At 36.8% G+C, this 17,914-nt stretch overlaps 1 protein-coding gene across 4 annotated transcripts in view; it reads left to right on the plus strand.

Moving 5' to 3' along the window:
• LOC129432078 (thyrotropin-releasing hormone-degrading ectoenzyme-like) overlaps positions 1-17,914 on the plus strand; it is a 142,359-nt gene that overhangs the window by 90,516 nt on the left and 33,929 nt on the right. For all 4 annotated transcript variants that reach the window (XR_012369322.1, XM_073867166.1, XM_073867177.1 and 1 more), the window contains 3 exons: positions 1,183-1,248; positions 4,660-4,725; positions 10,128-10,315. Coding sequence is in view for 3 of the 4 variants with exons in the window: in XM_073867166.1 (XP_073723267.1) it covers positions 1,183-1,248; positions 4,660-4,725; positions 10,128-10,315 (320 nt within the window). In the remaining variant the exon portion in view is untranslated. The remainder of the gene's footprint in view (positions 1-1,182; positions 1,249-4,659; positions 4,726-10,127; positions 10,316-17,914) is intronic.

Consider the following 17,914-nt stretch of genomic DNA (forward strand, 5'->3'; position numbering starts at 1 on the left):
GGATTTTCCTTATTTGTTAGTTATATCATCAAAATTTAAAGAAATAAACATTTGAAATATATCAATCTGTGTATAATGAATGAATATAATATACAAGTTTCACTTTTTTGAATGGAATTAACTTTTTGATGATCAAATTATATGACCAGCACCTGTAAATCCATGGGGTAGCATTTTAAAAAAAATCATTTGTACATTTGGATACACTGGCGTAGTATTCATATTACTGTCAATTGTATAATAAAACAAAATGTATATAAAAATATATAGGCACTTTAGACCTTAAAGCAGATTTTAGGTCAATGTCGTATCGGTAGTCTATTTTAGTTGCATTTGCTATTTTTAAACAACGTGACACTGAATGTGAAAATGATAACTGCGTTGGCCTGAATTTAGCAAAAAACACTTGATAGGGCCCTTAGTTTGTTTGACTTTTTTTTTCTCTAAAGTTGTTCTCGTTTACTGTATGTGTGGATACTGATTTCAATAGTGTTATGCTGTTATACTGCTTTTCAGATGTACAAGAGATATAGTTTAATTAAAAGAACTGAGAGTTTCACTGAGAGATTGTGAGGTTTTATGTCCTCAAAAGACTCTAGTGCCAAAGTAAACATTTCATCTCACACCAGACATAATCTATTTCATTACCATGTCATTATAAAATACATTTCTGAAAGTCATTCAAATCATGAAAGAAACGATGGAACATGTAATGTACATACAATACACATGTTTTTTTTTATTCTCATGTTTTACCTTCGTCCACCAATAGCCTTGTCAACTGTCAACCAGCTACGTATGTGCAGGTTTGTGATTGGTGCTTGCTAAAAGCGTTTTTTTTTTCAGAATTCAGGGGCCGTCACAGACTCATAAAAAGAAAAAATATATATTATGGTATATATTATGGAGCTCTAGATACATTTTTGGTTGTACTTTGTTTATGGTGCCCTTGTGTACTACATAAACGGTAATAGTTATTATAGTAATTAAAAAGTACTATTAATAAACAATTTTTAGGTAACATGTATAATAATGTGTGTAACTAATATGCTTCCAGAAAATTTGCATTGACTCTTAAAATAATTAGCAATGTAAACTTTTAAAGAGTCAAATAATTTGATCTCTATTAAAAATAAATTAAACGAAATAATATTGTTTTGTGTATTTACTATGTGTCTGCAGGGAGCCGCTCTGATCCGTATGTTGGCTAATGTCATGGGACAACCGGTATTCCAGAGAGGACTTAATGTAAGTCAGTAGTCTCTCTCTCTTCCCTCCACTCTCTCTATTCTGTAATGAATGTTGTTACAAATAAGACATGCTTATCTCAACTAATGTTAAATTCTCAAGTCCTCTGAGATTGTTCTGAATGTGATATGTGATTTTTCTCCAAGTGTTTAGAGGATTATGCAGTTTACATGTGATGCTTAACTTTAGAGCTGTGACAGCTTGTCACCGTGTCATGTGATGCATCACGCTTGAGTTAAAAGCAGCAGATGTTTATTTTAGAGATACGTTTCTTATCAGAAATACTGACAGTCTGAAATATTTAAATAGTAACCTGCTGCTACAATGGTTTACATTGATGGTTTTTGTCTTACTAAAATCAGTTAAATGAATTAAACTCAAACAGGCTGCATTAAAACACATATCCAGCACATTTACAGGATCTTATTTTGTGTAGTTGTGATGTCAATAATGGATATCTAGGGCTGAGTATTAGTGCTATCCTTTGCTGTGGGTTTAACATAACATGTAAGCATTTAATTAAAACAGATGTTAGGATGTAAAGGATGTTAAAAGATCCTAACAGTTAAAGCCCATTTAAATGCAAACTGTCATGAGCGCCAATAATTTTATGGATGTTACATACTGTAGATGCTAACTACATTTTAAGATTCTTCATTGTAAACACATTTTCTGTATTCAAGATACCAGAGGCAGTTGGCTAAAACACAAGTGGGAGTGGTCTGTCATATTAGAAATTAAAAACCATGTTGTGGAGCTTTTTGATACGCTTTCTTGCTTACATTTCGACCGAAAGGTCACAATCCTCTCTTATCTACTGTTGGATTTTCTCTGTCCGATTTCAATTCTTTCATTCTCTCTCGTTCTTTGTGTAGCATCTCTTCTTTTCAGTGTCTCTGCATAACTAAGCTAACAGACAGACAGCGCTGTGTTCAGAATGCTTAACCAGCCGGCACGCTGTTGTTGACACCCATACCACCATTAACCGTCTCTCTGTCTCTCTAGCTGGGTTTCCATTACCCTGATTTTATGTGCATGTTAAAGTATCGCATAAGAAGTGAGTGAATGAAATTCCAAATTCTGAATAAAAATCCCTTAATTCCCCCCCAAAAAAGTTTTTACGCTCGCTTGAGGTGGTTTTTGACTTAGTATATGCAAATAATGGGAGATGGAAACGTATTTCCCGTATAAATTCTGACAAAACGAACATTAAACCCACGTGACTGACCGTCAAGCTGTTTCCGCTGTCACTGTCTTTACCATATATGGTGCTCGACATCATCGCAATGCCCTTGCTGCTAGTGCCTGCATCGAACATTTTTGCATTTCTTTTTCTGTGCACAGCATTTAGTTTGGCAATTACAAGATGCACTGGTATGAAATGTATAACTTTCCCAATCCTAACTACTGTAAATGCAGTCCTGTCTCCATTTTCCAAGCATGCATTGCTTTATTTACTGTTGGTTACCAATACCACCGTTATTCGCTTAAATAACTTGATAGAAATGCACCTAATTCACATTTGTTTGTTTTTCTTTTTTCACATTTTGCTTCATGAAAACCCCACTTCTCTCTCTCTCTCTCTCTCTCTCTCTCTCTCTCTCTCTCTCTCTCTCTCTCTTATTTACACACCCTGTACATAGCTTTTAAACCCACTTTCAGATATTAATGTAATAAGAATGTAAAATGTAAAAAAGGCTGACCAAAGAGCTGTTGCACACTTAGAAAAATAAATAAACTCCAGGACGTCAGACTTTATCCTCTGGATGTGATTTGGATTCAATGGTCCATAGTCATGTTTGTCAGCGCTCAGCAGGTACCTGACAGCTCGTGGGATCCCAGCAGTGTTAATGGCCTCTTGCCAGTAATTTGTTTTGAGCACAAGATAAAATAGCCAGAAATCTCTACATTCAGTTTCTGATCTCTCAGCAGCTTAGATGTTCTGTCTCATTATCAATGCGTTTAGCTGCTTCTGTCTGCCTTCATCTGTCTTTCCTCTTTTATGAAAAGTCTCTCTCTTTCTAATCAATAAACACCTCACCAACAATCCACCTAATAACATTGCTTTCACATTGAAGAAAATTGTCTACTTATTTCTTCTCGTATCACTTTTGAGGAAAGTTGTTGGTTTAGGAGCATGAATAATGAATTATTTATGATCTACTTTGGCTGTTGTGCTAAAGATGTTTGCAGAAAATTAGATACAGATGTTTTGGTTCCATATTGTATGCAAATTGGATAACCAGTATCATGAACTGATTCCATATGTGGTTGCATTATTGAATTAGTTAATTCAGTCCAAAATGACACTTCGCACATGCCGGTGCCCAATTAACTCTTTAACCTAAAGTTAATAAACTTAGTTTGTATAATAAAGCAATAAGCCCCAAGAAGCAGTGGGTTACCAGTGCATTTTATAACAGCTAAGGGGTGTTGTTAAGCACGACGCGAAGCGGACCCCCTTAGCTGTTATAAAATGCACTATAACCCCACTGCTTCGCGGGGTTTATTGCTTTTATAAAACGGTTACTTCATATGCATAACGTTAGCAGGATTTCATAAAATAAAACACAAATAAGTTGTAATTATATTAGTACAAATGTTACTCTTCCGCCAAACAAAGTAGTTTAGTTCCAATCCTTGATTCTGATTGGTCAATAGGTGTGCTTTATTCACGATAAAACACTGCTATGACCGCTTCACCCAACAGTTCTATTTAATATCACTGCGCCCTTAGCATATATATATTTTATTATATATATATATATATTTCTGAAAAGCAAGAACAAATGTTGTAGTTGTGTTTGTACAGTATCTTACTCTTTAGTTGCAGCATTGAGTTGCAGCATTGAGTTAAACCACATAATCAGCCTCTAATTGGTCTCCTTATGGTCCACCTCGTACTGACAGCAAATCACATGCAAACAGCTGCTACTGATTTGCGTATAGTAGACTTTGAAGTGTCATGATTAGCAGTGTTACTGTTACTTGACCACCTACATTTACATTCCCTAAGCAGTTTAAGTCCTCTGCGTTTCATTTCCACTGTTTGAACTTAAAATGACAAAAGTTGAGTCAAATGTGTAAAGGCCGTTTCACATGGCAAGCGGCAAAATCGCAGCACGGCTTCAGCTTTTCTCTTGTATTGGAAGCGTTTTGTGCAGCATTTAGTGCAAATGTTTATCTTCAACTGCACCTGCCATGAAGTGCCATGTCCGGAGAAGGACAGGATTTTGGGTGCATGAGCAAGGTGTGTGGACCAACTCCGCTTTACCTCTGTAGCCACCACCGTTTAGCCGCATTTCGCACGTCTCCTACTGAAAAAGATCTAAACACTTGCGGTTGCCGCGTACCGTGTGAAACGCCCTTAATGTGGGTTCTCTGTTCATTTGCGTCTCTGTCTGTTTGCAGGATTACTTGATGACGCACATGTATGGGAACGCAGCAAGAGATGACTTGTGGAACAAACTCTCTCAGGTAAGATTTTATACATTCAGATCTTGTGCTCTGTAGCATCTGTGTGTAAGATCTTCATCCATCATTACTGGGGTAAGTGAACACTGAACGGCAAGTAAAATTGTGTGTATAACCTACTTACATTCAGCCAGTACATCTCCTGCAGGCAAAGTTAAAGATTCATTACTGCAAGTGGACACCACGAACTTTCACTGGTTTTATCGCCTAATCACGTCTACACAAAACAATTTTATAGAAACACTAAGTGGGAATTATTTAATTTTTCCATCCCTTGATTTTTCTTTTAAAGTTAACACTTTAATGTTTCATGCTGGTGAAGTCTGACCAAACTTTAAAAATGTTAATGGATACTGCAAATGAATGTTTGCTGATTCCAGCAATTTAATTGACCCCAAATATCTCATGGCAGACGTTTCAACACAAGATGTTGCCTGCAGCGCTTCCGCTGCTTAATATCCAAATTTACTCACTCTTTTTCATTCACTCATTGAAGTGAACTACACTCACCTAAAGGATTATTAGGAACACCTGTTCAATTTCTCATTAATGCAATTATCTAATCAACCAATCACATGGCAGTTGCTTCAATGCCTTTAGGGGTGTGGTCCTGGTCAAGACAATCTCCTGAACTCCAAACTTAATGTCAGAATGGAAAAGAAAGGTGATTTAAGCAATTTTGAGTGTGGCATGGTCGTTGGTGCCAGCGCTCATTTCACAAAGTGTCATTGTCTTTAATGAGATTTGCTTTAAACACTATCTCAGAGTTATTATACTTCGTAAAGGAACAGCAGGAAGTTGTCAGCATCATATGAACCGCTTTGTCATTCACATCAGTCTCCATAATTCTGGCAGACGTGTTTGTTTCTTCATTTTCTCTTTCAGAAGAGAAATATTTAAATGTGAAGGGGTTTAAGCAGGACCTCTGTACCAAAGTACCTCTCTGACACATTTAGCCACATTAACAGTCTGTGACAGCCCATCATTTAACAAATACTGATATGCGCTGTGTTCGTTAGCTATTCATGAAATCCAATTTGCTACAATAAGCTGCAGTGCTTAGCGCCCACAAAGCCCTTTGTCATACTCTTTACCCAACGCTGTACTGGCCTTCACTTTAATTATTTAATTAAAGTTATATATTTAATTATAAGTTCTATATAAAGGAAATAATTATTGGTTTAATTATTTCAATCAAGACAAAGTACAGTTTAGCTTCCTGAACATCATGCATGTTAAAGTGTTTATGTAACATCATGGACTTTACAATGAATGAACAGTCAGTTACAAGATGTGCACATATGACCCTGTCTGTGAAATCCAGGCTAAAGTCTTTAATTAGATTTAACTGATTGATTTTTGTTTCATTTTAATCTTTGCCATGACCTTACTCAGTCAGTATATTTGCACAGAATGTTTTTTTTTTACATTATGTAGTATGATTTTATGTATAAAACAGTAAATCACAAATATATGACTTAAGCTGGGTTTTCACAGGCAGGGTCACATATTATAAAAAAAATCATTATTTTGACATTTTATTCTTCCGCGTTTGTGCTGTACTGTCTACAATGTGGCTGTAGGTGTGAAACGTTTAGGAAACTTATCCAAGATGCAGGCTTATTAGTATTGGTCAGTCGTACATGACATGTAAGGGATAATGTATAAGCAGTTGGTTGTTATTGCAGAAATAAGCCCTGAGAGTGGGATCAGGACACGGCACGAAGTTTATTTCACACTGAAGGGTTTTTTTTGCAATAACAACCGGCTGCCTGTACATTATCCTGCTTATAATGGCTGTTTACCTTTTAAGTAAGGTAAGGAACATTAAATATTGATTTGAAATATTTAATTTGCTCATTTTTAATGAATGCTTACCTTCCCAGAGGGAAACCTGTTTACTTTCGGTTTTAAGATGTTCAAATGAACACACTTGATATTTTAACTAGTTTATTGAAACAAATCATCCAAAAGAACTAGCTCAATAAAAAGAATCAGACCTTCCATCACTAGTACATACTATAACTATTTTTAAACAAAATATATGCGTAAGATTACTATTAGCTTGTTAATGGTGACATTTTCATAATTATTCACCAATAATATTGGCCACTGATATATCATACACCTATCTACTTAAACAATTATGATTAAATTCAAACCTTTGAAGAACCTTATAAAGCAGAACAAAGAGACTACATTTTGAATTATTGTACTGAGATGTTTGATCTATTTCAAGACATCATTTTAAGGTATCAAAAGATTGTGGCCGACTCAAAGGCTGTAAAAAACTATGTTGCATAAAAACTTTGTTTTGGATCAGATCTAAGACCGCAATAAATGTCCTTCAAGGGTAAAGCAATCTCAGAATGCGCTGTGAGTAGGTCAGAAATACTATTTAGAATTTTGAAGCGTACCAATCCAATTAAAATTAAAATGGACTATCCTACCCAATATTTGTGTATGCCAAAATGTACTTCAAATGCACAAGTTGCTTTGGATAAACGTGTTTGCCAAATGCATAAATGCCTGCCAGAAATGTAGATGTAGCTGCAGTTGACAGCCAGGGATTGGTTCCAAAGATTTTTTTTTATAATTTCCATTCACTGCAATCCACTTTCACTGCCACTATTATCTCCACCTGGGGGTTGTGTTTGACCTCATGGCTTGTCATTAATGCTTATTATAGGACATGGTACTGTATGTTGTTGTTAATTCATAAATGAAGGAGAAATCAGATTTCTTTAAGTATCCATCCCAACAGCTTTTATTAAGCCTTATGAAAAATATAATCACAAGTTTACAACTGGGAAACAAATAGCTAGCTCAGATGCAAAACCTGCTAAGTGCATTTGGCGTGATTTCTTGTTAATTAGCATTTTTTATCATACTCATGGATTTTGCTTAACAAACGGTATTTCTAAATGGGCTAGGGGTGGGTTTAAGCGGATTTGACACAAAAGTATTTGATGAACAAAAAAGCGTAGTATGCTATAGGGCTGCCCCCTAATAGTCGACCAAGAGAGGCTTGTTTTAAACACATTTTAATAAGTGGATTGGTTGCAGAAAAAACAAATTCCTTGATTGACAGAGATGTGAGGCGGAGTTATCATTTGAACCAAAATGTTGAAGTGCATGCTCTGCAGGCAAACGTTATTACTTCAAAAAATATAGCTTATCATTAATGAAATATAAGCAGTATAGGTTACAATGATGTCACGGAGTGACTTTATACAGCGGAACCTAAAATGGCAGAAATAGTTCCACCCGGACCATTGTCCATGAAACACCCAGCCAGTTCCGGCAACTCCGGGCAGGGCGGTCAGTGATTGGGGAGAAATGGGCGATGAACGAAACGAAGCAATTATTGTACACCCGGCCGTGGATACATGGGACATCGGCAAGACAGAGGGAAGTACTAAAAAGTTAAAGGAACAGTGCGCTGTGTTTGGAATTCGTGTTGCTGTTGCCCTGCTATACTGCTTGTGTTGATACTGTCACTTCAGCTCATTTTAGTCATTGTAAAGTGTTGGGACCCAGTGAGAAGAGGAAAAAGTGGGCTTAAGGATCGTGGCCTGGACGTTTTCATGTGGTTGTCCATTGCCTCAGTCTCTCGATTACCCACGACTACAAACCCGGCCCAATGTTGTGATTCGGACCATATATCACTGTGAGTGTGTGGAGTGCGGTGGGTGAGTCTTTTTGACGTGTATACACTTGGACAATTGCAGTGCTGTATTGTTGTCAGTGTTGTCAGGATCACCTCCTAGACCGAAGGAAGAGCCCTGTGTCGGAAGGGCGGAGTGGTGGCGCTGGACGTCTGCTTGATACACATACACATCCGCGACCTGTGAAGCTTTTTCCCACCCGGCGTGGCGGTGGAGAGCGCCAGTTTGAAAGCCCAGTTGTACTCGCCCTGTATATATCCCCGTATGCCAAGCCAAGAGCCCAGTGTAACTCCCTGTATACTCACCTGTACACCCAAAGCCAAGAGCCCAGTGTACCTCCCTGCATACTCACCTGCACGCCCAAAACCAAAAGCCCAGTGTACCTCCCTGTATACTCACCTGTACGCCCAAAGCTAAGAGCTAGTGTACCTCCCTGTATACTCACCTGTATGCCCAAAACCAAGAGCCCAGTGTGCCTCCCTGTATACTCACCTGTACGCCCAAAGCCAAGAGCCCAGTGTACCTCCTTGTATACTCACCTGTATGTCCAACCTACAAGCCCAGGACTCAAACCTTTTAAGTATTTAAATCCCCCTATTTGTGGTATTTTTAATATTTAATACAATTGTTTACATTTTATTCCTCTCGTCTGTTTGGTCATTGGGTTGTTTTGGGACCTCCTCGGGGTGGGAACAGAAGGAAGAGCGTGACCCGCGACGGGGTGGTCCGCTTCTCACCTGTGACACAATGTTACCCATATAACCAGTATAGATACAATGTTATCCATATAAGCAGTATAAGGATACAATGTTACCCATTATAAGCAGTATACCAAACCCTGTCAGCATAATGGCACCCTTTTATGTTGTATTTGGGAAAGTCTTGTTTGAGATCATCTGCTATGTAGTAATATGTTGTTTAACATTTTCATATGTGCTATGAGGTAATATCAATAATGGCTGAAATGAGCTGTGAATTATCAGTCATAGAGGTGTACGACTGGTATTTCGTGGTTTAAGTTTGGGGGTAGAATTAAGAGCTCATTATAGTTGTGCGTAGGTCCTACAGTGTATATTCTTCTGCTTCGTCGTCCGTGGTGACATGCAAACACACATGTAGACCACTGGTAGGCAGTATCCATGTGTGTAACCATAGTAAAAAAATGTGGCGAGGTGTATGTCAGGCTACGCAGAGCTACGAACAGGCTACAGATAACCTACGGCGTAGACCTTACGCATGACTATAAATTGGACTACGGCAAGATTTTGCACGATTTTGGCCATAGCTGTACCCCAGCTAGCAACAACCGTGAATCAGTGAGTTGTTGACTCGAGATCATTTAGTATGTTGTTGAACTGATTTAGCAGGTTTATTAAAAAGAGTCAGCTTGTTCACAAAACAGACATCTGTATTGCATCTTGAAGTGGACGTTAAATTCTTTAGTTCAAAGTAATAAACAATGTTTTTTATGAAAAGTAGAAGGGTAAAAATAATTATATTATGCTTTATAAGTATTAATATATAAATAATGTTTGCTAATGTGTTGTGTTTTTTCTGCACAGTGTTGTGAGAATCTAAATGGCTGTGTTCTCTATAAGAGCTTTTAGTGGTCCCGAAATCCATGAACGGCTAACACTATTCTGATTTAATCTAGTTTCCTGTACTGTTTCAATGGTGAAATGGAGAAAGTGATACATATGTGTGATGTCTTTTGGTGTTTGATATTTTGTGTCAGAGGCCATGCAGAGGGAGGGGAAGGACATCAACATTACAGAGGTCATGGACCGCTGGACACTGCAGATGGGCTACCCTGTGGTCACCATCAGCAAGAATGACAGTCTTGACAACACTGTCACCATCTCCCAGGAGCACTTTATATATGACACAGATGCCAAGATCAGAGATCCTGAGCTCTTCAACAAAAGGTAGTCCTTCATATGTCAAAAATGATTAGGTTATGCCATAAAACTACAACAGTATCATTCATTCCACCATTTTTAATTCATTGTTCTTGTTTGAGAAAACCAGCAAAAGTGCTAAGCTTGCAGGAGAAAGTAATCTGAAGGTTGATAAATCTGATTTATCAGTTGTAATCTAAGTCCTTTCCTTTCGGTTTTTTCACGGCTATGCCATTTAATATTCAGTATTAAACCTACAGGCAGAAATCTGTTAGGATGCCTTTATTTAGCTTTATTTATTTAAGCCACCTTCATCTTGAAGTTTTTTTCTCCCACTCAGTCTTGTATTCTAAAAGCTTTGGTCTCCTGTAGAGGCACTTTAAGCTGATTTTAAACAATAGCAAAGCTATGTTACGAGTAGGGGGTGTTTTTTTCCTGTCAGCTCCTTGGGAAGGTTTTCAGCTGAGAACCAGACAACCTGCCAGAACGCAGAGGGATTTGGCACCAACGGAGATGTGAATGTAAAACCTTGCAGCCTGGCAATAATGTGCTGACGAAAAACTTTGACGGTAATAAAATGTAGTTGAAAAGGTCGAGTTCAAAGCAGATTTGCAGACCAGCCGTGCAGCTTCAAACCAAGCTGTGCAATAGAAAGACTGCTATCCTGTGCCATTGTGCTTGAAACACATGCTGGCTTTATTTTTAATCCAGTAGCATTACTGCATTTTGGTTTAGCACTTTAACATGTTTTTAGCCCCGGATGGGTCGGGTGGCCTTTCTGTGTGGAGTTTGCATGTTCTCCCTGTGTCAGCGTGGGGTTACTCCCACAGTCCAAAAACATGCAGGTTAGGTGAATTGTGAATGTCAAACTGTCCTTTCCCAGTTCGTGTGGATTAACTTGTTTGTAGATTAACATATTTTCACCATGAATATAGCCTTAGATGCTGAAAATTAACCTTTTGCATATCGTTAACATGTATTAATACACACTTACACACCAAAAGAAATTTAAAAACGTGAATAGGACCATATACATACACACACACACACACACACACACACACACACACACACACACACACACACACACACACACACACACACACACACACACACACACACACACTCACCTAAAGGATTATTAGGAACACCATACTAATACTGTGTTTGACCCCCTTTCGCCTTCAGAACTGCCTTAATTCTACATGGCATTGATTCAACAAGGTGCTGAAAGCCGCCTTTAGAAATGTTGGCCCATATTGATAGGATAGCATCTTGCAGTTGATGGAGATTTGTGGGATTCACATCCAGGGCACCAAGCTCCAGTTCCACCACATCACAAAGATGCTCCCTTGGGTTGAGATCTGGTGACTGTGGGGGCCATTTTAGTACAGTGAACTCATTGTCATGTTCAAGAAACCAATTTAAAATGATTCGAGCTTTTTGACATGGTGCATTATCCTGCTGGAAGTAGCCATCAGAGGATGGGTACATGGTGGTCATAAAGGGATGGACATGGTCAGAAACAATGCTCAGGTAGGCCATGGCATTTAAACAATGCCAATTTGGCACTAAGGGGCCTAAAGTGTGCCAAGAAAACATCCCCCACACCATTACACCACCACCACCAGCCTGCACAGTGGTAACAAGGCATGATGGATCCATGTTCTCATTCTGTTTACGCCAAATTCTGACTCTACCAAATGTCTCAACAGAAATCAAGACTCATCAGACCTCAACTGTCCAATTTTGTTGAGCTTGTGTAAATTGTAGCCTTTTTTTCTCATTTGTAGTGGAGATGAGTGGTACCTGGTGGGGTCTTCTGCTGTTTTAGAACATCCGCCTCAAGGTTGTGCGTGTTGTGGCTTCACAAATGCTTTGCTGCATACCTCGGTTGTAACGAGTGGTTATTTCAGTCAAAGTTGCTCTTCTATAAGCTTAAATCAGTCGGCCCCTTGCATCAACAAGGCATTTTTGCCCACAGGACTGCCGCATACACGATGTTTTCCCTTTTCACACCATTTTTGTAAACCCTAGAAATGGTTGTGCGTTGAAATCCCAGTAACTAAGCAGATTGTGAAATACTCAGACTGTCCCGTCTGGCACCAACAATGATGCCACGCTCAAAATTGCTTACATCATCTTTCTTTCCCATTCAGTTTGGAGTTCAGGAGATTGTCTTGACCAGGACCACACCCCTAAATGCATTGAAGCAACTGGCATGTGATTAGTTGATTGGATAATTGCATTGATGAGAACTTGAGCAGTTGTTCCTAATAATCCTTTAGGTGAGTGTATATCGCAATGTGGTGAGACAGGTGGTGTAACTGTATATGCATTTGCATTAGCTAGTGCGTGTATGAATAAAGTAAAAAAAACTATACAATGTTTTGAATGTCGAATGAAATTGTGCCTAGAATGAACTGAATGCAGAATTCTACTGCAGGAAAGGGGCAGAGATGTTAGACTATCTGATGGCTGCAGGCAAATGGGATCCCCAGATACAACTGTGTTTTTTATCAAGAGACAAAATATCATAGAGGTGATGTCAGGTGGATTTCAGTTTTGCCACATTGATCTGTGCTGCTACTGTCTCCACTAAGTCGTAAGTGAGAGCATGACCTGAACTTCTACAATAGATCATTGATGTAGAAGCGCTCTGCCTCTTGTTGTACCGCACAGCACTTGGTGTATGTACATTACATAGTTGTAAATGTTTTTTCAATGTACAATTTACTTTTCAGGTGAACTTTCAGGTACGTATAAGACCACATCCTCATCTTCCTAAATAATGACACATTGATAAAGAAACACTGGTGTGGTGAAAATCCAGCACTAACTCTTTCATTTAGCATATGTTAAGCTGGTTTCTCGCTGTAGGGGTGATGAATTTCATTTATATCCTCAATGTGTGACTCAAAGAACCTTTTATAGTTTCTCCTCCAACCTATACATCCTACTCTTCTGTCCAACTTCTGAAAGAGTCTCTGGACGCCAACTTAAACTCTAATGCAAGCCCACGGAGAACAAAAAAGAAAAATTGGTGTTGGATAAAAGTGTGAAAATCTTCAAACCCTATCACAAATGTTGAGTCACACAAGCCCTAGTGGCTCATTACTGGCTGCTGGAGTCATCAGTGCCTAAAGATACTGAGATATTATAGCATCCATACAGAGAGACCGATGACTTCATGAATTTCATGTTTTTCTCCTATAGCAGTGAGATTTTTGGAGCTTAGGCTTAAAGGTTCTTTCATTTGCAAAAGATTTTAAGTTTTAGTCAAGGAATTCTGTCATGTATATGGTATATATGTAGAGTTTGGTTCCAAAACGCAATAAATCTATTTTGACTAATTTCTGTAAAAATTTGTTTTCTATACCAAGAAAGTGACAAGATAAAAACACTATTTTCTTTTACAAACGTTTACATAGCATCTTTAGATTATAATAACATAAAAAAATGGAATCATAATTTTGATTTTCAAAGATTTATTATAAAAACTGATTATTCTTTGAAGTCAAGTAATTTTTTTTAACTTAAATTAAGTTTTTTTTTTGTGAAAATGCTATAAATCTATTGAACCAATATATAAATGTGCATTCATCCTTGACATTTGTATATTCATTTTGTTGACTAGTGGTTTACACTGATTAAAAAAATAAACATTAATGGCAATAATCAAAACACTTACTTTTTCATATTAAGAACACTGTCATTGCTGCGGTCATCCTTGGGACATTGTTGCTGAACGTTTTTGACAGCGATCAGCTGTAAAATGTTTTGGTCCTGCTCGATTTTCGTTGACTTCGAGTAAAATAATGGAAAGTTTTTCATAAGATCCCCTGGAGTCAATGTGTTAGCATGACAAAAGCTTAATGTTGTTGTGTGAGTATATGCAACAGCCGACATTTTTCCTTCGCCCGAGTGCCTCTTGTTAAATTATTCGATTTGGATGGCTTACGTTTCTTCTTCGCCACAGAAAACTACCACAGGTTTATCAATGCCAACAAAAGTATTATTTTGTTTTTGTTTGTTTGTTGATCAAGTGCAAAAGTAGATGAGGAAAACTAGGATTCCGTCTGCATTCAAAACAGTGTCATTATTGTTTACAATGCGTGGAATTGTGCGCTGTAATTTGTGGAGCGGATTTATTGCATTCTGTAGAGAAGGAGGAGTGGCGTTTATCGCATTTTGGGAAAATAGAGAGAAAAGATGACAGAATAACATGGCGGTTATCGGATTTTATGTAAAATGAAGAATTTACTTTTAATACTGACCAGATACAATACTGATTTTGGCGGTATCTATTTTTTTTAAATGTTGTTTATCGCGTTTTGGAACCAAACTCTTCATATGTATATATTAGTAGACACGTTTCCATTACCCTTCAAAATGCGAACATGTCAAGTTTGCAAAATTCCCTTATATCACAAAAAGTTTATACGCTCGAGTGAGAAATTAACATATTGCAAAACTTAAATAAAAAAACGATTTTTTCACGTTTACTGGTAAAACTTACATGTGCAAAACTAACATGATAATTCTTTAAATTTGGTTTAGTTTGTTTGGTTGGAGGACAAGAGGTAAGAGGTGTGTCGTCACAACAACGACAAGCTAATGACAAAAAAAAACGACTGCTCTGTATGCTTTAGAATTGCTCTCATGGTATTTTGATGTCATCCGCTTGTTGCCGTGCTTGGCACTGTGTAAAATCGAACACAAACAACCAAAAATTGAAATTCTGTCATCATTTACTCACCCTAAACCTGTATGCGTTTCTTTATTCTGTTGAAAACAAAAGAAAAATTTGAATAAATTATGTTAAGCACACAGTTGACGGTGCCCATAGACTTATATAGTAGAAAAAAACAAATACTTTGGAAGTCATTGGGTACAAACAACTGTGTGCTTACCATCATTTATCAAAATATTTTCATTTGTGTACACGAATACCTTTATTTTGCTTCTATATATGAATATAAACATAAGCCACCAAATTATCAGCCTGTGAAGGACTTTCATTTTCTTTTGCTTTTGCTTCTTCTCTTGTTCGTTCCCACTGTTGAACACAGATTTATGTAAATGTATCACTGTGTGATTTTATTTCAACACACAGATGCTTCTATTATCACTGGATTTTATAAGAATTGTAAAAGCGCTAATATACCACAGTATCTCTCTCTATAGGCCTCTAACAATCATATGGTATTTATGGTGTTTTCCAGCAGAGTTGCTACCATAATGAAATATTTCCCTTGAAAAATTGTTGATGTTGAGAGTTCCCAGTTAGTCATTTCACCGGTTCCTCATTAAGGCACAATCAAAAATAGACATGATAAATAAAACAAATCATTTTGAATTAGTTGAATAAGATGAGAGTCACGATTAGTCTGAAAAGGATTTTCTGGCCTTGTCCGATTGTGTTTCTAACACAATACGGATCCAATCAATTCACCACCACCCAAAAACTTGTTTTCACATATTAGACAAATTGATTAGTACATTCTCTAAAGAAAAAGTGAGTTAATTTGAAATCCACTGCTCTAATGGCATTCAAGATATCATTCATGTCTGTAGAACAAAAGGTCTGAGAGGAAGGAGGGGTTTGTTCAAATTGATAACATTATGTGATAGTAATAGTCATGCTTTCTTTAACAAACATCACTTATAAAAGATGTCTTATTGTATTGCAATGATGTTTATTGCTGTTATGATGTTTGGGAGAGTTTATGCTGGCAGCCAAGAGTGTTGGAAATTTTGACAGGACGAGAGAGATGGACATGCAGTGTGACAGCTTTAAGACAGGCTTTTATTACATATGTACTTGTACGTAGGGATAGTCAAACACACATACAATAAAAGCATAAACTGATTATGACAATAAATGAGTACAGTGATATGAATCTATACTGTATATTTGTAAAACCGCAAAAGAGAAAGCAAAGTTTTATATAATACCATATTTTGTCCCCCGCCTGCACTGTAAAAAACAACCTATAGAATTTACTCAAAAAAATTGTTGTAACAATTTGCACTCACTTTGTTTGAGTAAATTATATCCTATATATTTGATTAAAGAGTACCTAAATTTAATTACTATGATAAAGTAAAAAAAAATTAGGTAAGGTCTACCTATTTTTTTCATAACTAATTACTTATAAAAAAATGAATAAAATTAACCCTATTGGTATTAAGGCACAGATCTATTAAATTATTATTAATAATGATAAGCCATTAAGAAACATTACATATTACTTATTCAGAGAGGGTTGAATAAGAAAATAGTCATACACAAGATTGCATAATTGCTTGCTTTATTGACCAAATAACATTCTGTAAACATTTCAAACTAATTATTGGAAGTACAAAATAACCCCAATACATTTCAAGTGAAATACAACATATCATAGTTTTACATAAAGCTTCTTGAACATATTATTTCATAAAAAAATAAACCAAAGTCTTCATCATGAGATGTTAAAAAACCATTAAAAACAAGATTCCTAAATACTGTTCTTCACGTTATCATTAGAAAATTAAAGGCGGCAATAATACAAAAGGAAAAACTGATCTCATTTACCTCAGTAGACTAGCATGCTATATCGATACAAACAAACATTTCAACTTCATTTAAAACTTATTAAGTGCAAAAATACAACTTCATTATGCTATAACTCACAGTACACGTGCATAAAACATTGAACACTAACAAGAAGTACTTACATTCAATTTTAAGTGATTCAATTTCATATACAAGTCACATATATAACATATGAACTCTGAAATACTTTTTTGTACAGACATTAAAAAGCGAAAGGCAACGTTAAGTATATATCCGTAAATTATAATAATGCTTCATAAATGGATCCCTTCTAAAACAAATCAATATATTAACAGATAAATGCAAGAAAACGTTTACAGTAATTATCTAGCATCGACAGCTTTACCGTTGTTTGTTTCTCTGCTCGACGCCCTCCCGTCTGTATCGTACATCAACCGTCCGCTGCTCTCTCTCTCATCACGTGGCTTGCTCAAGTTCAACCACTCATATTGAGCAGCTCCGCTGTTCACGAGATTCAGACATGTAAATAATAATAATGGAAGTTAATATTTTAATCATAAATATGGATTTTTATTCGTATTTGCAGGTGCAAGAACTGGGCGATGTTTCATTCAAAGCTAACCTGACTGACATATTCTAACCTATCTGTCAACAACAGAGACAGAGAAGCACGCAAATGACTAAACTTCTGGTAGATTTTACAGTTAACCAACTTAACATTTCCATTCATGATGATATCAACAAGTAAATAAAAACTTACCTGTCAACAAACCGCAGTTCTCCCGCCGATATGATATGAAAAATGGTGACTCGAGTCCCGCCTGGATGTTGATTTATGCGCACTTTGCGGTGCTACGGCCAATATTTTGGGGTATATGTTACTTATTTTTTTAATATTGCAGTTATTACTGTTAAAAATTGGATAGTGAAGGTAGAATATACCCATTATTTTTTATTTTACTTGCTAGCTTATATACTTAATTAAATTATAACTAATTTTCATGGGTTAAATTTAACACCCTGCAGAGTAATTTTTTACAGTGTGTGACATTAAAATCCCTGAG

This window comes from Misgurnus anguillicaudatus, chromosome 1 (genome assembly GCF_027580225.2).
Source record: "Misgurnus anguillicaudatus chromosome 1, ASM2758022v2, whole genome shotgun sequence".
Lineage (NCBI taxonomy): Eukaryota > Metazoa > Chordata > Actinopteri > Cypriniformes > Cobitidae > Misgurnus > Misgurnus anguillicaudatus.